Below are 25,861 nucleotides of genomic sequence, written 5' to 3' on the forward strand. Positions count from 1 at the left end.
AAAATTATGCAATTATATAAAAGCTATTATGAGATACAAATCAACTCATAACATGCATCTTAAATTTCAAACGATTAAAGAATCACAACTTCTTATCATATAATCAATAAACTTTGTAAGTATCATAATTAATGAATCATTTCTACATGAATAAAAATAAAATTACTTTCACATAACGAAATACTAGAATATGATAATTTTGAGACATAAGACAATAAAATGAAAATCAATGATAAGTGAAAGATGTAAAATTTGACCATATAGCTCTTATAAAGAAATGTTAAGTGATATTCACCCTTACGGTATTCTCAAATAGTAAATTAGCAATACTATGACTTATTATTCAAGTTACTCTCAATTTTGTTATTTCTATTGATGAAAAACTATTAAGCATCATTAATTTATCAAAGGATTATATATGAGGATCAACAATGTTAATTAAGGAATTTGACACATAATTTATATAGGAACTCTTAGGCGAGCACTGGACATTAAGCATGTTTAGAGGTTTACCGTCGACACTTAAGGCATAAGCCTCACATAACTAATCCCCACACTTAAACCTCGAAGCGTTTTGTCAATGGCTCACCCTAGATGAGTCCCAAAATTGATCCCCTCATGTAAACCTCGAAGGGTTTTGTCAATGCCCCACCCTAGACGAGTCCCAAAACTAATCCCCACAAATAAACCTCGAAGCGTTTTGGCAATACCTCACCCTAGATGAGTCCCAAAATTACCTTTTAATACACTGATTAAATTTCTTGGATAATCCTTTATTTATTTCATCAATCAATATCAAGAGGAAAAGTGTAAAATTACCCCTAAGTTTTTTCTCCCAACAACCCAAAGCAACTCAAACACTATCCTAAATCCACCAACCCCACCAAAATCTTCTCTTTTTTCAATAAAAAATAAATTAATCCAATGTTGCATGAATTAATCACATTATCCTCAAATCTCAACCGTTAATTACACTTAAAATTCACCACTTTTAATCTTTACGTACCAACATTTGTTCCTCTATTTATACTCACCACACTTGCCTTCTATCACAACCAAAAAAAGAAAAAAAATCAAAACATTTTTTTTTGTTATAAGTAAATTCCATTTTTCTCTTAAGTTTTTCAATTACAATTCTAGCCATTTTCTTGATCCAATGGCCTCATCAATTGCGCAAAATGTACATGTCAATGTTCATGATCCATTAAATTGGGAAATGGCTGCTGAATCTTTAAGAGGGAGTCATTTGGATGAAGTGAAAAAGATGGTGTATGAATTTAGGAAGCCAATTGTGAAACTTGAGGGTGAGAATTTGACTATTGGACAAGTTGCATCCATTGCAAATGCCAATAACAAAACTAGTGGGGTCAAAGTGGAACTTTCTGAAAGTTCAAGGGCTTGTGTGAAAGCTAGTAGTGATTGGATTATGGATAGTGTCAGTAAAGGAAGAGATATTTATGGTATTACTACTGGTTTTGGTGCTAATTCTAAAAGAAGAACCAAAAATGGAGGTGGTCTTCAAAAGGAACTTATTAGGTAAATTAAACAACTTAATTTTCATCTAAATTTTTTGATAAATATACTGATAGTGTAAATAATTTTTTTTTACATTTTTCGAAATAGCTTGTCGACTACCTTGTTTTTTCGGATCATTGATGATCATGACGGTACTTGTAGAGTTTCAGTTATTCTTCGTGTGATCTAATAGTGTAAAAATTTCTATAACTCTCTGTGTTATGTTGATTATCTTATTTTTTGTGTTTTTGTCAGTGCATACTTTATAATTATTTTTCATATGATCTGATAACATAAAAATAAAATTATATTTTCGTGACGGAATATAAAAGTTAAAAATCTCAATCTCTATATAGAGAAGCAAAAATGATTAAGCATATATAAAAAATAATCTAGTAATTTTGAGTCAATAGCTATTACAATAATTAATTATTCACTATATCTCTCATTTGTCCTTACAAAGATTATTTTACACTCTCGATATAACTTGTCTGACTGTCTTATTTTTGTGTGTTATTTGATTACGTCGTTACTTGTATTTATTTTTCATATGATCAGATAGCCTAAAAAAGATTTTATAGGATATAGGTATTTTATCGAACTATCTCTATTAAATGATGTTTAATATTAGGTCTGGAAAAGTGATTTGGAGAATAAATATTTAATGCTGAAGATGAAGCATGGAAAAATATAATTGTTTTTTCTTGATATATAAGAAGTGACAAGTAAAAATAAAAATATATTTTAGAAGTAAGTGACAAGTAAAAGTGAACGGAAGGAGTATTTACTGTCATATTATAAAATAATATGATCATATTAGCAAGTTATTAGTTTATTTTCAAATTATCATTTATTAAAGTTAGTATGAAAAGTTACTTATTAGTGTTATAAAGTCAATAAATAATGTGACATATCATATTACTCCTACTTTAATTGACTTATGCATGTGGAGTTTATGGAAATGGTGTGTGTGATGGGTGGGGATATTTTAATCATTTCACTTCATTCAAGTTTTTTCTTTTCTAAAAAATAATAATTCTTTATCAACTTGGAAGGACGTGTGCAGACTTACGAAGCATAAAAAATGCCTTTAAACTATGAGAATTGAACAAAAAAATAACTTGAGTTAGTAGTCTAGTCTAAAAATGTTTCTGCTGTCAATAGTTTGGTCCAAATAATAGGGTGCTCTTCCTCGAAGTATCGACATATGCTCTATTGATGAGACTTGTTATATTTTGTATATAGTTAGTAGAATTCAGTTCAAAATCTAATCTTGATGACACTGATTTTACAGGTTCTTGAATGCTGGAGTATTTGGCAATGGAACAGAAACTTGTCATACATTGCCACATTCAGCAACAAGGGCAGCTATGCTTGTTAGGATCAACACTCTGCTTCAAGGCTACTCTGGCATTAGATTTGAAATCTTGGAAGCAATTACTAAGTTGATCAACAACAACATCACCCCGTGTTTGCCCCTCCGTGGCACGCTCACTGCCTCGGGTGATCTTGTCCCTCTATCCTACATTGCTGGTTTGCTCATTGGTAGGCCTAATTCCAAGGCTGTTGGACCCAATGGTGAGATCCTTAATGCTGAAGAAGCGTTCCGTGTTGCTGGTATTAGTGGTGGATTTTTCGAGTTCCAGCCTAAGGAAGGATTTGCAATTACAAATAGCACAGCAGTTGGCTCTGGTATGGCATCAATTGTCCTGTTTGAGTCCAACATTCTTGCTGTAATGTCTGAAGTTTTGTCTGCGATTTTCGCTGAAGTGATGAATGGAAAGCCTGAATTCACTGACCATTTGACACACAAGTTGAAGTATCATCCTGGTCAAATTGAGGCTGCTGCTATTATGGAACACATTTTGGATGGCAGCTCTTATGTGAAGGCAGCTCAAAAGCTTCATGAAATGGATCCTCTTCAAAAACCAAAGCAAGATCGTTATGCTCTCCGAACATCTCCACAATGGCTTGGTCCTCAAATTGAAGTCATTCGCGCTGCAACTAAGATGATTGAGAGGGAGATTAACTCAGTGAACGACAATCCATTGATCGATGTTTCAAGAAACAAGGCATTGCATGGTGGTAACTTCCAAGGCACCCCTGTTGGTGTCTCTATGGATAATACAAGATTGGCTCTTGCATCAATTGGGAAGTTGATGTTTGCTCAGTTCTCGGAACTTGTCAACGACTATTACAACAATGGGTTGCCATCTAATCTCACAGGAGGAAGGGATCCAAGCTTGGACTATGGTTTCAAGGGAGCTGAAATCGCGATGGCTTCTTACTGCTCAGAACTTCAGTTCTTGGCAAATCCAGTGACTACCCATGTCCAAAGTGCTGAGCAACACAACCAGGATGTGAATTCCTTGGGCTTAATCTCAGCTAGGAAAACAGCTGAGGCTGTCGATATCTTGAAGCTAATGTCATCAACCTATATAGTGGCACTTTGCCAATCTATAGACTTGAGGCATTTGGAGGAGAACTTGAAGAATGCAGTAAAGGACACAGTTAGCCGAGTAGCTAAGAGAACTTTGACAATGGATGCTAATGGTGAGCTTCATCCAGCAAGATTCTGCGAAAAGGAATTGCTTCTAGTCGTGGACAGGGAATACTTGTTTGCCTATGCTGATGATCCTTGCAGTTCCAACTACCCTTTGATGCAGAAGCTGAGACAAGTCCTTGTTGATTATGCAATGAAGAATGGTGAAAGTGAGAAGAATGTGAACAGCTCAATATTCCAAAAGATTGGAGCTTTCGAGGACGAATTAAAGGTTGTGTTGCCTAATGAGGTTGAGAATGCAAGAGTTATTCTTGAAAGTGGCAACCCTTCAATTCCTAACAGGATCACAGAATGCAGATCATATCCATTGTACAGGTTTGTAAGGAAAGAACTTGGAACAGAATTGTTGACAGGAGAAAGAGTTCGATCTCCCGGCGAGGATATTGACAAGGTGTTCACAGCATTGTGCAATGGACAAATCATTGATCCATTGTTGGAGTGTCTCAAGAGCTGGAATGGTGCTCCTCTGCCAATCTGTTAGGTGTTTGCTTGCAAAAGGAGGACCTTTTTGTGGAAGTAATGGTGAAAAAGATGTATTGTATTTGGATTTGGCTTTGTTTTTTTCTTGCATATGTTTGTTTCACGTTGTTTAGACATCTCATTTAACACACGACAACAATAAATATGTTTCAGTTTCAAATAAGTTGGGTCGATTTTATGAATCTTCATTTCTCCATTAAAGTTCAACTCATGTCATCTCCATTTTGTGTTAGGAGGATTCATCAATGAATTTACAAGTTTTACAATGGTTGCCAACCTACCGCTTGATACCGGCAATGCGAGCGCTCACATTTAGTGTAACACAACAACAACCACGCTTCAGTCCCAAACAAGTCAATATCAGCTATAGGAATCATTATTTTTCCAAGTTCCACTCATATCATCATCATTTTGTATTAGGAAGATTTATTATGAATTGACAATGCTTGTTGCCAACCCTACCACAACCGTCCTTCTATACTCACGTAATTTCATTTTAGCACAACAAATTAAACAAAAATAATGAACAGTTCAGAAAAAAAAGAATGGCAATGGGTGCCAAAAGCTGAATGTTTATTGGTTGACATCTGAACCTGTAACAAATATCAGGTTTTCCTAACATATGAAATTAAGATACTTTCAACTGGCTGTAAACATCGAGTGTGAATAAGATTTTTTCGTGTTCAAATGATCGTGATATAGTCAATGGCATAAAAGACCATGAAGCTAGCGCTCATATCGACATACAAGAAATAAGACATTGTTTCAACAAAGCTACTGTTTTCTCTGACAGCATATCTTCAAAAAAACTGTAAAAAAATAATAGGCAATTTCATTCCTGTTAGATCAAATATTCAATAGGTATGAAGCCAAAATTTTCAAAATAAATGGGTGAAAGGAATCATTACTTGTATACTAGTACTATATTCTGTGCCTAGAATTCCTAGAAATTTGATAAGCCTGATCTGTAACTCACCATTTTAGAGACCAGCAAAAACCCCTAATACTAGCACTTCACATAGAGCAAAGTGACCAAATTTAGCTTACTGTGCCAAGCTAAGACTGGTATTGTAATTCACCACTATAGAGATCTTAGACAGTGTCAGCGGGGACAGAGAGAGACACCAAATGAAGATCACACCAAAGATGAGAAAGTCCGCTATCAACCCGAGCCACACCTAATATATGATGCCCTGGATATTGAAGCAAATTCCTGCTGGCAGTGCACCATTCATTGGAAAACCGATCCTGTTTGGTCATCGAATGAGAAGTTTCATCACCTTCATTGTGGACTATGTTGTTGGTATTTCCACCAGGTGACTAAAAGTGTGGTGTAAGCGCTACAACAGGCTGGAATTCAAAGAATTCATTGTTGGCAGCGGTCTAAAATGTAGCAGATGTGGAGCTGGTCTCCGTTGTTCACAGCCTGCTCCAGGCCTCGCTGCATACCTCGAAGTTTGGATCGAGAGTTGACTTGGTGTAAGGATGACGGACTGATAGTTTGGCGTTGGGGTCGGACGTGAACCACTTGTTGGCAGATCAGCAGAGGATGTTGTTTGCAAGGTGGCCCTTGCACTTGTCCGTCGAACTACAGCTAACTCTTCAACTCTAGGCAATTCAGCATTCAGAGATGGAATGGCAGCCATTGGAAAATTCTCAGAGTATATTTGAGGATCAGCAGCTCGTTGCTCGGAGTTGACAGGTTCTGAGATGGATGCAGTAACTGCTGGGACACTACTTGGTCTGTTTGGTAATGATTCTCCAGATCCGTTAATAGTCCTCCCATCAACATCTGGAGAAAAGCACACACTATAGACATCATTTATAAAACTAGACAAAGTATCCGAGAGACAGGAAATGTTTAAAGTTAATAGAATCCGAAAGTAATAGAGCTTGAGATGTTATTTATCCTAATTATATTTCACATTTATATCCCAAAGTTGTATCAAAAGACTAGACAAGTTCAGGCTCTGTGGATAGACAGAATCAGAACAGAGAAAAAGGAGAAATATGAGACTATAGCTTTATATTTGAACATTTTGTCCACTGCTAACAATAGAAATTCTAAAATGCTTGGCTCCACTAACAGATTGATTGAAGTGCTTTCTTTTAAAGCATATGCAACTGCAGATACCATAGTTATAATCAAGAGATGAATCATTAGGAATGCATACCTACAGTCATCTCCAGTGGCCCAACTGAATCAGCAGTATCTTGTACTTGTGTCATGGCTTCGGCTAGTAACTTATGCACATGCACTTTGTTGAAGATCGTATCAAGATCTTCTTGCTTTTGAGATAATTCCATTTCAGCAATCTGAAGCAGCAAATCATACTTCTTCATAATTGAATCTAGCTCTTTTTCAAATTCAGATTGCAGGAGCAATTTCTGCATAACAATTATAAATGAAACCTTAAGTTGTCTTTGCAATGTGAAGCATTGTCATAATTAAATTAAAAAAATAAACAATAAATGAAAAGACACAAATGAACAAGAAAAGGACAGAGGTCGGAAGGACAAACCACATCTTCATGCAATTTCGTAATTTGTTCTCTCTCCTTTTGTATCCTCTCCATCTCCATATGAAGTGGGTGTAGGTAAGGGGATTGAGGCAGGTTAGGTGTGTTTGGAGAGGCATCGGGACGGCATTGATCTTCGTGGCTGTTTCTGCTTTTCATACTTGTACCATTCACTGCACCAATACTCGCATGTTGTTGCAGTGGCAAATTTCCTATAGACCGCTGAATAGAAGAGTCTATTGACCAATTCATGGAATCTAAAATCTGGTGACTGGAAGAATTAATACAAATCTCATGGCTCTGATGATTGTCTTTAGTTGGTTTATCACACTGAGGACTACGATTAGTTGCAAGACGCCTGCATTTATTCTTATCACCAGCAGAAAGATGAGATGTTCCTAGAAAATGGGATTGGCATCAAAAACCAAATATGTCAGTGCCTGATGATAAAAGAAAATTACCGGGAACAAAGACATAAATTAGGCACTACATACCAAGTTTACGCTGGACATGCAATTTCCTTTTCTTCCTTAACTTGGGCTCTGGAGTAAGATGAACTTTATTGCCCTCTTTTTCAGAAACTTGTTCCCCTTTAGATGGCTGATTCAAATCACCCTGGAGTCTAACTTTCCTTCTATTCCCTCGTGATGGACTAGGCGAGTGTTTCCACCTAGGAACCCTTCCATGCAGCAGATTTGTCCAGAAAACGTGGGGAGATTCATTCTCCAGCAATCCTCTCACAAAAGAAGAATCATCCATCTGTTGCATTTCCAGTTCACCAAGTAGAGATGTTTTACTTGGATAAGTCCCACCATTCTGCTGTACTTTCAATATCTTTGAACAGCTGTTATAAACACTGTTCTCACAGTTACTAGACAGTAAGCCTAAGCATTCAGCAACGACATCATCTAAAGCAGCAACTTCAGATGATCTCTTTGAGATTGAAGATTGTACATGGAAACAATCAAGCATATTGAAAAGATAAGAGGCACCCCAAGTTAGCAGCACATGGCAAGCGGCTTGTTTCATATTCTCTATATTACTGTCAATTGTCAGACCTTGCTTTGCAAGAATTAGTGCTTTCTCTTCAACAGTAAAACATGAATATAGACGTAATACCTTTATATGCTCCGACTGTGAATAAACTGTAATCTTCTGCAGGGATCTTAAATCATTATTTGGGTCCCAGTCACTGTTAAACAAAATAATTATATCTATTCCCGAAAGCTTGACACTGGGAACACAAGCACGAGTTTCCATCAAAACAGCAAATTTCCCACTTCCCTTATTGTTGAACTTGTTCAAGGTAGCTTCCTTCATTTTACGAGTAACATTCCCACTAATGCTCGTATAAGAATCCCCACCAAACTTCCGATAAATAAAATCATCCAAGATATCCCCAATGGAAATAACACCAGAGCCACCAAGAGACTGTAACATTATCAACATAGAATCAGTTAAATTTACAAACATTGGCACTAGCCCTTACGCAAAGTATTAGGAGACAAATAAAACAAGATCACATGTGTATTAGAGCAAATCCAACAAATAACAATCAATTCAATCTTTTCGAAAGACCATTTCCTGACGGATATATACATCTCCACAAATAAAAATAAGAAAGAACATACAAGAGAGCTCCAAGGGGGGGGGGGACTAATCATCATTTATATGGTCGCATGCAGTCACTTGGGGATATCAAAGTCACATATGGAAATCGGAAAAGAACTAGAATGAAAGAAAAAATTGAAGTAAAAGCAGATACCCGGAAAAGAACGAGGACTCTTTGTCCTTGCTGTTTGATCTCCTGAAGAATTTTATTGAGGAGTTCCAATTTGCCACTTAGTTTAATTTCAGCATCAAAGTGCTGATCTACAGGAATGCCATCCATAACTACGTCTTGCAGAGATCGATCTTCGAGGTAAGGGTGATCACAACACTAAAAACAAAGTGAAAGTCCACGTCAGAGATATGGTGATATGTCACACACAAAAGCTAAAGGTATTACATTTTAAGACTGAATTACTGGAAGCTAAAAAAGTCGAACCAGACCGAACCTTCCTGGTAGATACTAGAATATCGCAGAGGGAGCTTGGTGAGTCATTCTTCAGACATGAGCAAAGCCATGCTGAATTTGAAAAGAGGCAAGCGCAATATTGCTCAATTTGTTCATTGGAGAGTTTGACAGGAACCCAGTATTCAATGAACTTGGAAGTGGAGGACTTGCACTCATATGCAACAAAGTGTTTAAGCCTTTCCTTGAATTCAGTTAGATCTATGTCAGAATCAGTGTCTAACAGCTTATTGTTGGCCTTGTCATGTTTCGGATCAAGAAAAGAGAGAATGTTGCAACGATTGAACCTTCTATCACATCTATCCTGATACATCTAAGAGACATAAGTTACTGTAGATACTTGGGAATCTATTCAGAATAGAAGAATGCAAACCTCTAGTTGACGAAAAATAAGTAATCTCATATCAGCAATGAGCACTTTAAGTTGTGAGTGATGCATTGACATGGAAGAACCCTGACACTGATCTATAATTACTGCTCCCCAACCTATTGGTCTAAGCATTTCAAGATCCTGCATGAGGATAAATGTTAAATATAGATCAGAAAAATATTACACTGTATCTGCACCCCCGACTAATGGGTTTAAGCATTTCAAGATTCTGCATATAAGTTAAGAAACTGGACCTTATCACAACCCCAAACGCTAGTCCATGAGGTGAGGATTGTCCAAAACCATAAAAGGAGACCACAACTCACTCCATCAACCAATGTGAGACAATCTAACATCCCAGGCACGCCAAGTGCTAGACATCGGGAGGATGGACAATATAACACGGGTACCCAACATTAAGTAAACGAAAGATAGAAATGGGTCTAACTCTGATACCATGTAAAAAAATGAATCAAGAACCCAACTCAACCCAAAAGTTAGCCCAGATGAGGACTGCCTAAATCTATATAAGGAGACAACAACTCATTCGATCAACTAATGTGGGACAATCTAACAATAAGGATAGTGCTATATATAGGTCAGAAAAATTATCACCCAGTATCTGCTTCCCAGCTATGGGATTGGGCATTTCTAGATCCTACATAAGGATGAATGCTAATATAGATCAGAAAAACTATAATACCATACTGCAATGTGACAGAATACAATGTGGGGTAATCATTTAAGGTGGAGCACAACTTTCGAAAAAATCCATCTTGAGAAATAACACATGAATACTTCATCTCTCATTGTAAGTCATATGGCAAACAAATGAAAACGAAAAAAAAAGAAGAAGGTTTACCTCAACAATAACATCATAACATGACAGGAGAACCTGAAACATAAGGGCACCTTGTTTGTTGTAAAACTCGAGTGTCCTAATAATGGCCCGTATATCTCTATTACCTTTGTACACAACAATGTTAGCATAACCCCAACGTGAGAACTCAGCTTCCCACAGAAGAAGAGCAGCAGAAGTTGTGATTATGAGAAAAGGAAGACCGACATCCTTGGGCAAGGACAATAGAAATAAGACCACCTTCAAAATCCGTTCCTGTGAATTATAGACATTGAACAGTTCAGCTCCAGTTAATATTTTAGACTCAAAAGAAGGAGCAGCAGGCATTTATAATAGGTGAAAATCTTGGAGGATCAGATTACAACAAAAGAGAAATTGGAGAATCATCAGCAAGCTTGAAACTCAATGTATCAGAATGTATGAATGACTTGAAAAGAAATGGAGGTTCAGCAAAATTCCAAAGGCTGAAACCTCTGTAGTGCAAAGGAACAAAATTCAGACGGCAGAGGCCACAAGCCTGCTACTGTGTTCATTGGAACTTTAGATAGAATTTGGCTGCATAGTTGTAGTTGCAAAGAGGATGTGTGCATAAGAAGGAGAATTGGAAAAGCATCCACCCACCTGGTCATCAATGATGACAGCACTCTGACCCTTTTGCCAATATTTACGAAGACCGTTGATAAAAGAAAGATGATTGCTATAGACTTGAGGTGCACTTCCAAATAAAGGCGTCGGTAGTTCTGGAAAGTTGGCTTTCCTTTTCTGCAGGATTATTGGAAAAACATGACCTCATTTAGGCTACAGAATTACAAACACAATAAAAACACATTGGACAGTTAATATTTTTCCCTTTCATTGGTTACCTTAATAAGGAAGAAACTTCAGAAGCAAAATACTTTTGACAACAAGAAATTTGAAAATACTTTTAAATAAGAACAAAATAGTAGATACTAGTTTGATCTCAAACTGAGTGTCAACTTCAACTGCGTTTCTGAGAAGCTGAAGGCAGGAAGATTGAAACTCCACAATAAACTCCATGAGTGATCTGAGGCTCAAGTTACACACTCATTAAAGTGCCAAGGGCCAAGCGAGTCTACAGAACTAGTGAGCAGGAAAGTTGTATGTAAAAGTTACCGTCTCAAAATATATTTTTTGGGCGTGAATATTTTTATACATTTTTCCGGAGTTAAATTTCAGAAATCATGTTTGGCCATTAAATTCAGAAATTCTAAACACTAAAAGTTGTTTTCACTTTTTTCACTCCAAATCACTCGAAAAAATAAAAAACAACTCCGATTTGTATTCATAGCGAAACACAACTCCAATTTCCAAATATCATTGTTCACTTTGAAAAAAAAAAGTACTTCTTTCAAATTTCAAAATTTTTATGGCCAAACGAGCTCAGAATAGATCAACCGATCAAGGTCGATGCAATTCCTAGAATAATGAGGACATGTACACTAGTTTCTCTCTCCTTCACACACACTAGGTTCAGTTTAACTACTAAAGAATCATGCAGAATGGATCAAGGCCACCGCAACTTTTTTTAGAATTTTGAGGGCATGCAGAACTCTCCCGGTGAATAGGTGTATCCTCTATCAAATGTAAGTGATTCCATGGAATTTCTAAACTTGTTCTAGCAATAAAAAGTTTAGCATCAGCTCAATACTTGACAAATTCCATAGCAACAACTGAGACTAAGATTAGCATGAAAACTGGCAAGATTGCATAAATTTCGTTATGGGGAAGTCAAGTCCTGATTTGCTCATAAATCTATGTAAATGAACTGAGAAGTGTCCAAGTCTTTTTAAAGATGAAGGTGACCACATTGAAATTCAAACATAAAACTGGAGAACAATAATTGATAGTTTTGACCAACTGCAGAACATCATCCAAAGATGCGTATCTTGACAAGGCAAACATGTAAATGATAGTTGCATATTAGCTAAAGAAACATCAAAATAACAACAGCATCAAAAGCAATTTCAGTAGAAGCATAAAGATAAATATTCAAAAGCCTTCTGTCAGCAGGTAATGACAGAATATTTTTGTGAAACAGGCTAAGGAGAAAAAACAAAATGCGTGAACTTTTGCTCTATTCATTGAAACTGAGTAACTATGTTTTGTCAGTAGAAGGAAAAGGGATGTGAAATCAACAGTCTCATGTTTCTTGACAGGTTTCAGTCAAAAGAATGTTTTAAGTGTCATACTGCTCCTAGTACTCCATGAATTTGGTGTACACCCAAGGCAGGTTGAACCGTTGAAGAGAAAGGATCCTCCTGAATCTCAAGCTTAGCTTTACATCGATGATTGGGTGGAGTTTGTAAAGAATAATATTGTTTTGTAGATTATGTACCTTTTGGTATACCCCTGGTATACGGCTATTTATGCCATGTTTATGAATGAAAATACTTTTACTTGATAAAAAAGAAAGAACTACCTCATCTTCCGTCAAAGGATGTGATTCTTTCTTAGCCAGCTGATGACGGATTTCATAATCTGTCATGAGTTTGACTGCCTCATGCGACATTAGAAATGAAGCATTCGCCAATTCCCATGTGGCATGACTGTAGTCAAGATCTGTCCATTTCACAAGCCACTCATAATGGCAATCTGCATCATCATCCAGAACTGCTAACTTCCTCTTGTCTAGCAAACGATGAGGAAGACTCCACTCAGTTTTCCAACTTACACTCTGGAGAAATCATCATAGAGCTTTCAAAGGTGACTTGCAGAAGAAAGAAGGCAAGAAAAGATTATGATAATCATTGTACCTTGTGATTTTTCTTGAATCTCGTAAGGGCTATTGGAGCCTCAAGACGCACCTGCTCCTCTGTAATCCAGCGATTATGAACATGAGCAAGACCTTTGTACTTCACTAAATACTCCCGCTTTTGCACCACTGGTTCCATATTAGAAAAGTACAAATAGACCGGTCGATGTCACACTGTAGAACGTAATCAAAACAAGATATAAGAAAAATTGTAGATAGCATGTACCTTCATCACCCAAACTAAGCTGTCTGGCATCCAAAAGGGACTCTATTCCTTCAGATATAGCATGAACACCTAATTTCATCTTTTTTCTGATACACCAATAACAGTGCCATGGTCCAGGTGGAAAATAGGTCACAGAGGGGACAAGACAAGTAAGATGGAAGTTCCTTTTACATCCTCTTCCAGTACAGCATCTGGAAAAAAAAAAAAAAAAAAGGAGATGTGATGCTCTAAGGTACAGAACCAAGAAGTAGCTAGAGGCTATTATATCAGGTTTGTTACAGAATGTATATAGATCTATTGCTTGATATTGTACAAAGATAGATAGATAGCATATCTTTAGGATTTCCTCTTTATTTCTTTCCTTAGTTAGCTTCTAATGTTATTGTATTTTACCTATTGAATAAGATACAAGTTATTCTCTTCAATTCCTTGCACAAAAAGCGCCCACAAGTTAGCTAGAGCCCTCTTCGCTTTTTTCCTCTTCTCACTTCCCAAAACACTGGCATGGAAAGGTTTGTCATTTGAAGAAGTCCTTGTATGGCTTGAAACAGTGTCCTCGAGCTTGATGTGGAAAATTTAGCGAGGTAGTTTAGGAGTTTGGACTCAAAAAGGGCAAATGTGATTAGGGATGGCAATGGGGCGGGGCGGGCGGGGTGGGTTTACGGCTATGTGGGGCGGAGCGGGTTTAAGGTTGTGTGGGCGGGTCGGATGCGGGGTGGATTGAAGTGGATTTTTTAAAAATTAATGTGAGGTGGGGCGGGTTGCGGGAATATGTGATTTTATGTAGGTTCAAACTTAATTTTAACTTTTTACATGTAATAAGAGTGATAGAGCATTATTTATTAAGATAATTTCATTAAAGCTACTAAAATATTCAACATAATAAATGAAAATGGTTCAATAAAAAATAATACAATTTCTTACATGTTTCCCAATTGACCTCTAAAAAATAAAATTTTAAGTCACTATCCTATTAAATTAATATAACTTAATGAAAAATGAATTATTTTATGAATTTATTTTTAGTATCAAACATAACTAGAAAAAGAAAATATTAAAAAAATTATGCGCAGCGGGGTGGGGCGGGTTGAAAATGAAAAGAGTTGTTATGGGGGGCGGGGCGGGGTGGATTAAAAAAATTTGCAGGTTAAGCACAACCCGCACCGCCCCCGCCCTACAACGCCCCATTGCCATCCCTAAATGTGATCATCCTGTCTTTTACAGGCAATCTGATGCTGGAACTATACACCTTGTTGTATATGTCGATGACATTGTCACTACACAAAGTGATTTTGTAGGTATCTCTTCTCTCAAGTCTTTCTTACCTACTAAATTTCATACAAAAGACTTGGGACAACTTAAATACTTCTTGGAAATAGAAGTATCTACAAGCAAGAAAGGAATTTTTCTATCTCAGACTACCAGCAGAAACCGAAAAGTTGGCTGCCAAACCTTGTAGCTCCAATGGTTCCTAATGTGCATCTTATGAAAGATGATGACCATCCATTTGAAGATCCAGCGCAGTACAGAATGTTGGTTGGGAAATTAAATTATCTCATTGTGACTCGTCCAGATATCGCCTTTGCAGGAAGTGTGATTAGTCAGTTCATGTCCACACCCACAGTCAGACATTGGGCAACTTTAGAATAGATCTTATGCTATTTAAAAGGAGCCCCTGAACTTGGCATATTGTATAGCAATCATGGACACTCTCACATTGAGTGTTTCACAGATGCAGATTGGACTGGATCCAAGATTGATCAAAGATCTACTATTGGTTACTGTGTTTTTGTAGGTGGAAATTTGGTGTCATGGAGAAGTAAGAAACAAAACATTGTATCTCGATGGTACGCACTCAAAGCCTATGTTCACTAGATAAATTGAAAAGGATATGGTAGTGATCTCATTCCATGCATTGCACATTTTGTTCATCCAAGCTGCGCAGAGCTAGGTTCAAGATCGGAAATTCCTTTCTCTTTTTTACCATCTAAAATCGAAGAAAAGAAAAAAGGGCGAGATAAACAAATAAAGAGCTAACTAATCCGAGTATAGAAAAATGGCACATTCTACATGTGAAATCATGTGGATACATCATCTTTTAACTGAAATTGGATTGAAGCATTCTACTTCATCAAAACTTTGATGTAATAATTAGGTTGCCCTTCATATTGCTTCAAATCTGGTATATCATGAAAGAACGAAACATATTGAGGTTGATTGTCATTTTATTTGTGAGAAGATTCAAGAAAACTTAATATCTATGGGCAACGTGAAGACGGGAGAACAAGTAGCTGATTTGTTCACGAAGGCATTGCATGGAGCTCGAGTTGATTACCTTTGTAACAAGCTAGGCATGATCAATATACATGCTCCAGCTTGAGGAGGAGTGTTACGGAATGTATATAGATCTATTTCTTGATATTGTACAAAGATATAGATAGATAGCATATCTTCAGGATTTTCTCTTTATTTCTTTCCTTAGTTAGCATCTAATGTTATTATATTTATACATGTTTACCTATTGAATAAGATACAAGTTATTCTCCAATTCCTTACACAAAACTTCTTTTGTCCTTCCGGAAACAGACAGCACTTTCCCAAGCAGTTGTACCTTCTTCACTATAAGAATCCTTCAGCATTATAAGGTTCATGCCGAGAGATCCAATTCATTAAGGGACATCCAATTTCAAAGAACCAAACACAAAATAATTGAACATTGTCACCGACAAGTCATTGTTAAAAGTGTGGATGCTCAAGTTCTTTATGGTTTGGATTGGATGCTCAAGTTCTTTCACAATCATAATGACAAATAGTGCCAGAATTACATATAATCTCTTTCAGCAAACATTCCAAGTCTTTCAAAACCAAGGCAGCTAAAATAAAATGGTCTTAATGTGTTTCTGATTATTCTCCTTTTTCATTTATAGCCAAGACATCTGTTGTTCTCAGTGTTGGGTTCTGAAGGGTGATTAGGGCGTCATGCGGAAGCTTATAATTTGCAAATCAAACAGTTGATAAATCAGATAACAAAAAACTTATACTAAAAATCAAAAATATTATTATATCAAAACTAATATAAAGAAAAACATTGAAACTTTAGAGAGAATAAATCTCCCCATAAACAAGACTCTTAAACAACTACATTGCGGATGTTATTGTTATTGTTTTAGAAGAAACAAACCTATATTTATAGAGTCCTAAAACCTTTTCTTACTAGAAAAGGAGTCCTAAAAGGAGAGAATAAACCAAATATAAAATAATATTATATTTTCCTTTCAAGAAAAGTAAAAACATTTATGGTAATGTTTTGTTTTTTCTTAAGGAAAAATAAATCTTAAATTATGGTAAGAAAATCAGGGCAAAACCCTAACACTCAGCTTCGAAAAATGGTGGGGTAATGGATCTACTCCCCTACCTTTCTCCACTAAACCACCAGACTTGGTTCAGAAGGCAGAATTCATACTGGTGACATGCTCTTAACGCATCTTGCTTTGTAATACCTTTCCCGTTAGACCAAGACCGTGGAAACATTGACTATTTTCCTATTTCAACTACAGCTTCTTGATGCATTGTGTAAATTTTAAATTTTCAAAAGATTAAATAAGAAACTATGAGATAACTTTATAAAGATATTGAGTTACATGTTATTTCCTCTGTTTAACTTTTGATATCTCTATGTTGTGTGGATTTTTTTTTTCTTTCTACTGAGTGAAGGTTGGGGGGACGAGGGGTGTCAGGAAAATTTAAAACCAACCACACCAATGGAAACAAGCCTAACTAAACCATATTTGTTTTCATATATAGGTTCCCGTATGAGCCTATAACCATACCGAATCATTAGGTTCATTTTTCATTTAGAGAACTTAATCATTAGGTTCAAATTTTACTTGCATAAAACATTAGTATTTTGAGCCTTAGCAGGTATCAAGACTTTTACATGCCTATATTTTTTTTTGAGAAGGTAACATACCTATATAGATTTACCAATTTAAGCTAACTATTGAATGATTCACATAATTTACTCTTCTTTTCTGTTATTTTTCTTATTGTTGTTAAGAAATAGAGTGGTATAGTTTCACTATTTGGAAAGTACAACAATTAAAGTAGTAGAGATATATTCCAAATGAAAATGTGCAACTTCGCATTACCTTTTCTTATAAGGTAATGGTAATTTTATTCAAGCAAATACCAAGAAGGTACCAAAAGTACTTCCCATTACCTTTTTTATTTTACTTGTGCTCTATGCTATACAATATTGAATTAGCCCCTTATGACTTTGAATTGAAGGAATAAACGGATGAAATCAAGAAATAATTCAACTAATTCGTACCAACAAACCAAAGAATGGGGGAGTCGAACTCTTTTCAATATATTCTCCGGTTGTCTTAAATGAGACAAAGATGAATGAAAATAATTAATTTCATCAAAATCCATTACACTATCAGGTTTTTTTAATCCTTCTTTTCTTCAGTCACCTAATTTTAGTTTGGCTTTTCTTAATGTATGTTCAACCGAATAACATCAATAAGAAGCAATACTTTCAAATGATGTAACCTTGATAGTTGAGGCATGATGCACCCTCAAAAAATCATAAAAAACTTTAGAAAGTAGGTTTGTTTTAAAAGTAAATGTTACTCGGTTCATTTTTTTTTCTTAAAAAGAGCAGTGGAACTTTTTATATGTTATATTGAAGTTGATATGTATTTTGTAACAAATAGCAATCCCAGTAACATTTATATTCTTATTCAACTTAAATTTAAAGGACCAAATATTATCCAAGCCGAATTGAAACCCAAGAGAAATCAGGATGATTGGAGTGGTTCGAAAAAGTTTAATTTTGGTTATACACATTAAGATACTTTTAAAATGGTATGATATAAATTTCTTGATATAATCGGTCGAACTAAAACCATTGACACCCTAGAAGAGTGAGAGAAATAGACGCAAAGCTTACAGTGGGCTATGGCTCATAGTTCTTTTTTTCTCAAACTTTTAGAACAATGATGTACCTGGATTTACAATGAAGTAACTAATGGTGTTTGATCAACTCACAATAGATTTCCTTTCTGCTTGCATATTGAACAGTCCTTAGATTCACCTCCACTCTTATCATCCTGTTTGGAGCCCACACAATTCGCATCATGAGTCCTGTCAACTTTAAGCTCTGCTTTAAAAGGCTCAGTGACCTTTTTGTCCTACAAAATATAGAAGACAAATTATCAGTTAGTTCATATTGTCCAAGATAAAAAAAAACATGACAATCAGCCTCCCAAAAAAACATTTTGCATCACTTCCAGAAGGAAAGATTAGGCCAAAGATTAAAAGACCAATATAGCAGCAGCAACAAAACTTTTCAAAATGTCTGTTGTACAGGTTCTTATTAGTCTCACTTAGAACCCTAAAATTTACATTCCAACTTCACATGGTGCCTTCCATAAAACCTGTTAACAGGAATATTTGTGTTCTCTTTAACAGGGGTGTTGTATTCTCCTTATGTCTGAAAGACCTTAGTATATCAGACCTCTTTGAGCACGAAAAACTCTATTAGTATAACATAATAGAAGGAGATATCTGAAGATGAAAGAGCATTCAGTGGTTAAAGTAAAGCTAAAAAGATTTTAAGAACTTCTCTCAGACTATAAAATGTTTAAAGACACTACCAATATTTGCTACATGAAAAACATAAAACTTGAGGGGAAATATATTTCTTGGAAAAGCAAGCAATCAAACAAAGAAACAACAGAAACAACTGCATCAAACATTTCACTTGTAGTCTAGAAAGGAGAATTGAAACAAGGATTTGAAAGACTGCAAACAAGAGTAAAACATTATCAGAAGCCCGGTTGTATGCACTGCAACAAAATACCAAATAATAGGGATGCTTAAACCACTTCTGTGTGGGAAATAGAAGATTTAAAGTGTAAAGACTGCAATCATGAGATCAAAATTAATTGATATTTTCCATTACCTCATTGGAGATAAGAAATTATTTTATGCAGCTCGAAAAGACCGCAAGAATATCTTCCATAGTCTATGGCATGTAAGTATGTCCATAAACACAATGGAGTTGCACCAAAATTTCAAACTACCAAATTAACCTACCATTTTGACATTTTAAAGTTTCTGTCTAGTTCAGGTTGCTTATTGTCCTAATTTAACAAAAAAAAAAAGCTGCTTAAACGAGCAGCCAAGTATCATCATTTTGTCTCATTGGTACGTTTCCTTCATCATAGTTTACTAGGTAAATGTTGGTTAATGGTTTCTTTAAAAACAAAATGTGATAACAATAGTGTTCAGGTCAATTTGCACACTCCTCGACTATTAAACCGAATGTTTGCATCCTTCCACAAATACAAATAATGGTTAACTTTGCACACCAAGCTTAGGTAAATAGGAAGATATCACAAAACGGTTTTGCCTCTGCGAAGATATGTCCATTAATTACCATAATATATATTCCAAGTTTCATCGACCACTAGGCAACACCCTTGCATACCTGACTTTCTAAATTAATTTTAAAAAAATTCTGTAAAGTTCGAAGATAACACTTCTGTCACCTAATATAAATAGGAAGTACCTCCTTTGTTATCTATCGACTATCTTGTAAATTTGATCTAAGGAACTTAAATCAAAAGATTTGGTTCACCTTAAAGATTTGATTGATATAGGTTCTATCATAATTGGGTTATATATTAAACCTAAAGCTACTAGTAAAGGTTCAGTCAAACATCACCACTTATGCATTTTTGGAAATACAAGCACTTGTGCGAACTTCATAATAAATTAACATGATTTTTTGACATTGCAACTGTAAGCACACCAAACGAAACCTTTATATCCATTAAAACTGATTAAAAGAGGAAACAGTTGAAGATCAATCTTAGACATTTACTGACATTCTCCTTTGATGAACAAATTTGTTTCTCTCTTCGATCATCCACCCTGAAAAAGAATAAGAACACAATAGAATGGTATCACAACAATGAATGTGGAAAAAAAAAAACGACAAACAGAGAGATACTCCATAATAACAACAACAATTGCGCCTCAGTCCCAAACAAGATGATTGGCTAGATGAAAGAGTTTCAAAATAGAAGAAGTAAACTTGCTAAGAAGTCGAAGGGGTTCAAAGTACTGTTTAATCTTATATAAACAGTATAATTTCTTTGACCTAGAAGTCGGATAAACTCCTCGGCCCTACCTTGCTCCGTGCCTGGAAGTATACCCATTTCTTCATTTAAGCTCATTTATGACTGATTATGCACGAAGATTCTCGGATAATAGTGTGCAAGATAAGCTAGAGAATTACAAATTATGCCAAAAAATAAAAAACCAGAAAACTGCAGAATCAAAATCTCCCACAACAAATTAGCTTACTCAATAACCAACTGTTCTGCAGCTTCATTTTGATTGGTAACAAAAGCAAGAAGTACAAATATTAATATTTTGTTTGGCACATAACCCCAAATACTCCAAACCAAAAAAAATATTATTTCTACAATTATTTTTATATTTATGTACAAAAAAAAAATTAGTAGGCATAAATAATTTATATAAAAATCATTTTAAAAAATTGATCCAAAATTCATAAACTAAAAATCTAACTCCTCCTCTAAAGCACATACCTGTGTGCATTTACTTCTTCCACCTTGTGTTCTTGCTCTTGAGTCGATTGATCCTCCTTTTTAGCAGCATCTTCTGAACAGGGTTTTTAAAAATAAAAAAAAATGAAAAAATATATTATTCCACTGATTAGACCTTTTAAGAAAATGAAAAAATCTACTGTTTCATACATATATTTATTTATTTTTAAAAAAACGAGTACAGTGTTTTTTCCAAAAAAAATTCACCAGAGGGTTTCGATCTTTGTTGTGCTCGTTGTTTTAGCCATTGTTTATAGCTGCGCCCAGTCATTCTCTTCTTCAAACTACCTTCCTCGTTTTTCTCCATTGTTCTCAAATAATTCAGCAGTTTACAGTCTCTATTGTTTGTTTGTTTAAGCTTTATTTTGTCATTAAGCTTCAAATGGCGAAAACATTGACTGTTGCCATAGCCAGGTTTTCTCCTCCTCCGTACGCTTTTCTGCCACCTGCACAGTGCTGCCTACACTTCTTTCCGCCTTGAGATAGTGCTCTGCATCAACTGTGCCAGTGCATGCAGTTAATGGAGTGAGAGAGAGAAACTGTGTTAACTTTTTGAGAGATGGTTACTCAAATTTGTCTTTATTATGAGTCACTAACACATTGTTTGGAGGATTGTTATGCATTATATTATATTGTTAGTTTAAATATCATATTTGTTTTGATTATTAGTTAAATTTTATTATATTGTATGCTTTAATTTATCATTACTAACAACCAATCTAAAACAACTGCGTGTTATCTTAATATTTTTTCTTATTTGGCTTTACTTATTATTTAGTAATCATTTTTAAATTCTTTATCGTCGAGGGGGCGTTCAACCACTTGACGATAAGAAGAGGGAGCTTGATTGGTACCAAGTAGAGCTGTCAAAATGGGTTTGGCCCACTAGGCCGGCCCAATCCAACCCTTGAATTAAGTGGGGTTGGACCTAATTTTTTTGGCTTATTTAGGAATGAGGCTTTTTAGTCCAACCTCATTTGGCCCGCAAGCCTCAGAGGCCAGCCTGTGGGCTATGAATATTTAAAAATATTTTTTATATATATTTTTAGTAGTGTTTTATTTGTAAAGTTTTTATCAATAAATATTTTTAAAATAAAAATCAAATCTTTTAAACTAGCTAGTTTTTTGTGGGAGGAATGGTGGAATGATCAACATTTTCCCGCTAAATCTTATGTTGACTATTATGTATTTTTGTATGTATTCACCGAAGTGTGTGATTCATAAATGTATTTTTGTAAGTATTCACCAAAGTGTGTGATTCATGAATGTATTTTTTGTAAGTATTCATCGAAGTGTGTGATTCATAAATAAAAATTTGTATGTATTGATGTCGTCTTCATAAACGTCAACGTTCGATACTCTTAGATACTCTTTCTAAGAGAGTAATATTGTTTAGTTTTTGGTTGAAGGGTCAACCCGTCCCAACCCGTGGCCCGTTTAGGGCTGGGTTGGGCTGCTATTTTATAGGTCATTTAATTAAAAGGGTCAGCCCGTCCCAACCCATTTAACTCTCTAGCCCGTTAGGGTTGGGTTGGGTTGGACCAGCCCATTTTGACAGCTCTAGTACCAGGCTCTAAAAGAGTTTTCTTCTAGTGATACCTTTATATTTTTAGCTCTAACTCATATTCTACTTTTTTGTAGGTTTATCTTTTGAATTGTTGATTGTGACATTATGTAACGACGAATAATAATACAACCTATACAAATGTTATATTTATTAAAATTATATAATACAATACATTACAACATAATACAATATATTATATATCGTATTGTATTATGTTGGTATTATGTGTTCATAATATTAGTTAAGAATATATGTTTATTAATTAATATATTTTCAAAAAGATAATATATATCTTAAATATTTAATTTAATAAAGCTTCCTATTTATCTAATATAAATTTTAAATAATTAACTTGTATTTTAAAATTTTAATATAATCTTATGATTGTAATTGTGCGTACATGTAATTACATTGTGATAAACAATCAGATCAGTGTAATTACTACACTGAGTAATTACTAAACTGATAATTACTATCCTACTAATTACATCAATTTCAATTAGCAGAAAACAGACCCTAACAAAGAGAAATATTAAAATTGTTAACAGTTTTTTTTATTTATTATTATCTTATATTGACTAGCAAAATTAAGCAATCAGTGTTGATTATTCTTTGAAATATGTACAATATCGGTAATTCTGAAAATTCAATACGGTGATCTAATCTTTTAACATATTCTTTAAATATCGCCTTGGAGAGAAATACAAATAGTAATATTACTCAGCAAATATTGTAAATTTTTTAACTCCTAATGTAGTAATGTATTTCACGTAAGCTAATTGTTGTACTAATCACAATCCAACCACAACAAGATTATTAGAAATTTTGGATTAATCACCAAAAAATTTCGAAGTGGTAAAATTTGTGGAAAAACTAAGTTAAATAATACTACTAAAAATGGTTGCCCACACGGTTTTAGTCTAGTGGTAAGAGCACAACACGTGATGTGTGAGTTAGGCGTACGTCTCTGCTCTAAACAAAATCTTGATATTTAAGTAGAGAAGGGTAGAGGGAGCGAATCCATTATCCAAGTTTTGTCATTTTTTATTTGTACTACCTTATAAACTTTCTTAGTTAAAGAAATAGCATCCACCCAAACCATTAAATCTTGGGGGAGTTACACACATATATATACTTCTTCACAATTTGCTACTCCCTCCGTTTCACAAAGAATGACCTGGTTTGACTTGGCACGGAGTTTAAATAAATAAAGAAGACTTTTGAATCTTGTGGTCCTAAATTAAAGTTATGTCAAATGTACAAAATTGCCCTTAATCTTGTGGTCTTAAACATGCCACGTGGAAAGCAGAAAGTAAAATGTTACCAAAAAAAGAAAGAGGTCATTCTTTTTGAAACTGACTAAAAAGGAAAGGAGGTCATTCTTTGTGAAACGGAGGGAGTAGACCCTAAAGTTTTGAGTTCGAGCAGAGCAAAAAGTGGCAGCTTCATGGTCTTCTGATTCATATGATTTTCTCTATTACTCCCTCCGTTCATAAAGAATGACCTGGTTTGACTTGGCACGGAGTTTAAATAAATAAAGAAGACTTTTGAATCTTGTGGTCCTAAATTAAAGTTATGTCAAATGTACAAAATTGCCCTTAATCTTGTGGTCTTAAACATGCCACGTGGAAAGCAGAAAGTAAAATGTTACCAAAAAAAGAAAGAGGTCATTCTTTTTGAAACTGACTAAAAAGGAAAGGAGGTCATTCTTTGTGAAACGAAGGGAGTACAAATGATCTTGGCTTGAACAAAGAAATGGTGGGCCTTAAGGATGTAATGGACAAACTAAGAGGTAGACTAAAAGAAGGATCTTCAAACCTTGATATCATTTCAATCGTTGGCCTGCCTGGAGCGTGAAAGACAACAAACTATAGAGATCGAGATTCAAGTCTCAAAGTTAACATGGTTGTGGATATATATTCGTTAAATGGAGAAACTTTTGGAGGATATAGGCATATAGCAAATGAGTATCTGTTGGACATCTTACCGAATTTAATACTTTATCACAAACACTTGTAAGAAATTCTCAAAGTTCTTGAGGATATTTCACCCGAAATAGGGTGATTTGCAAGCGCATATTTTTCTTGTAAGGAACATGTTGATATGAACTTGGAAAGGACACCAAAACTCTTCGATGTGAAGTATTGAATAAATTTGATGAATTAATCCCTGCATTTAACAATCTTACCAAGGCATTCACCTTGAATCAAGAAATTGACATGAGTGTCCAATTTCGGCATAAATCTTAGTGAAGTTACAACTCTTTCAAATCCTGACGTACTCAAACTGCTACGAGTTACCATTAGTTCCAATACATGGAAAGTGAATAATGAGAAATTCGATCGGCAAACTCAAATTCTCAGAATGGGATGTTTTTCCATGCCTTGAACACTTGCTTTGGATACATGCCTTTCCAAAATTACATTGAGGTGTAACGAATCACTCACTTCTGGTTTTGAGGTCTTCATCTATAAGTAGATCAACGATGCTAGATAGCTCCAATACTATCATGTCTCGTATTGGTTATATATATTTTTGTTTAAACCATTATGCACGAGAATTTAACTTCCTTTATAGATTTTAAGCAGTTGTATGTATCAGCTGAAGCAATAGGAAAGACCAATCGAGAAGCTTATATTAGTACTGGTGCTATCGATGATAAGTTATTATTATACTCTGCCACTGATTTTACTGCTTTCTTTACTTTTATGGATTGTGTGTGTGTCAATGGTTAATCCATGTCAATATCAAGGTCTTTGACATGATGATTTTTATTTATCGTCCATTAGACGGACATTGTTTTCTCCGTATAGGGTCTTGTGATGATTGGATAATTTACGAGCAAGTCCACACTGTTGTAGAAATAACATTGCCTGCTTACTCAATGTTTCTTGTGATGGAACACAAGTAATTAAGAATGTTATCCAAACAGGGAACATCTTTCTATCTGCTATAAACAATCCAATATCTTCCGATCCTATGGAATCATATCAGCAAATGGAAAGACAATGCCATCTGCTATTATAACGGAGATATGCATCCGAATACAACAGCTTCAACCAATCCAAGAGGGCACAAGCAAAAGATAACTCGCTGCCTGTCTTACGTAGTTTGATGATCTGTAGAAATATATCAAACAGAGGATTGTCCTTGAAATTCTCCCACATTGCTGCTCGAGCGCCTCTTGCATAGTGTTGCAATATATTGTTGCAACTCTGAATAGACAAGTTGAAAGGAATCAATCAGTTGGAGTGTCTAACCCGCCCCTCTAC

At 35.2% G+C, this 25,861-nt stretch overlaps 2 protein-coding genes across 5 annotated transcripts; one reads left to right on the forward strand and one right to left on the reverse strand.

The window, feature by feature from the left end:
- The first annotated feature begins 1,071 nt into the window (after positions 1–1,071).
- On the forward strand, positions 1,072–4,740 carry LOC102597781 (phenylalanine ammonia-lyase-like). Its single transcript, XM_006358593.2, has 2 exons — positions 1,072–1,536; positions 2,810–4,740. The coding sequence occupies exons 1-2, from the start codon at positions 1,157–1,159 to the stop codon at positions 4,557–4,559; spliced, it is 2,130 nt and encodes a 709-aa protein (XP_006358655.1). The 5' UTR covers positions 1,072–1,156; the 3' UTR covers positions 4,560–4,740.
- A 628-nt stretch (positions 4,741–5,368) lies between these two features.
- LOC102605901 (protein CHROMATIN REMODELING 4-like) lies at positions 5,369–21,543 on the reverse strand. Of its 4 annotated transcripts, XM_006358615.2 has the most exons (16): positions 21,230–21,543; positions 21,005–21,077; positions 20,276–20,321; positions 18,432–18,574; positions 13,380–13,570; positions 13,155–13,282; positions 12,821–13,075; positions 11,002–11,142; positions 10,384–10,635; positions 9,525–9,662; positions 9,135–9,455; positions 8,843–9,016; positions 7,572–8,508; positions 7,081–7,475; positions 6,733–6,946; positions 5,369–6,350 (listed from the first exon to the last, which is right to left on the reverse strand). In XM_006358615.2, the coding sequence occupies exons 1-16, from the start codon at positions 21,327–21,329 to the stop codon at positions 5,899–5,901; spliced, it is 3,960 nt and encodes a 1,319-aa protein (XP_006358677.1). In that variant the 5' UTR covers positions 21,330–21,543; the 3' UTR covers positions 5,369–5,898. The 4 variants fall into 4 exon arrangements, with proteins under 4 accessions (XP_006358677.1, XP_015169515.1, XP_015169516.1 ...); XM_015314029.1 differs by lacking the exon at positions 9,525–9,662; XM_015314030.1 differs by lacking the exons at positions 20,276–20,321; positions 21,005–21,077; positions 21,230–21,543 and adding an exon at positions 20,210–20,236.
- Positions 21,544–25,861: the final 4,318 nt, after the last annotated feature.

The sequence above is a fragment of the Solanum tuberosum genome, unplaced genomic scaffold, assembly GCF_000226075.1.
Source record: "Solanum tuberosum cultivar DM 1-3 516 R44 unplaced genomic scaffold, SolTub_3.0 scf00267, whole genome shotgun sequence".
Lineage (NCBI taxonomy): Eukaryota > Viridiplantae > Streptophyta > Magnoliopsida > Solanales > Solanaceae > Solanum > Solanum tuberosum.

Excerpts from the sequence above, each read along its gene's own strand:
- LOC102597781 (XM_006358593.2), top strand. The coding sequence starts at position 1,157 with ATGGCCTCATCAATTGCGCAAAATGTACATGTCAATGTTCATGATCCA. Across the intron at positions 1,537-2,809 it reads CTTCAAAAGGAACTTATTAG|GTTCTTGAATGCTGGAGTAT; the intron begins GTAAATTAAACA and ends CTGATTTTACAG.
- LOC102605901 (XM_006358615.2), bottom strand. The coding sequence starts at position 21,329 with ATGGAGAAAAACGAGGAAGGTAGTTTGAAGAAGAGAATGACTGGGCGC. Across the intron at positions 13,571-18,431 it reads AAGCAGAAAGGAAATCTATT|ATGCTGTACTGGAAGAGGAT; the intron begins GTGAGTTGATCA and ends TTTTTTTTCCAG. Across the intron at positions 9,663-10,383 it reads GTTATGATGTTATTGTTGAG|GATCTTGAAATGCTTAGACC; the intron begins GTAAACCTTCTT and ends ATCCTCATGCAG.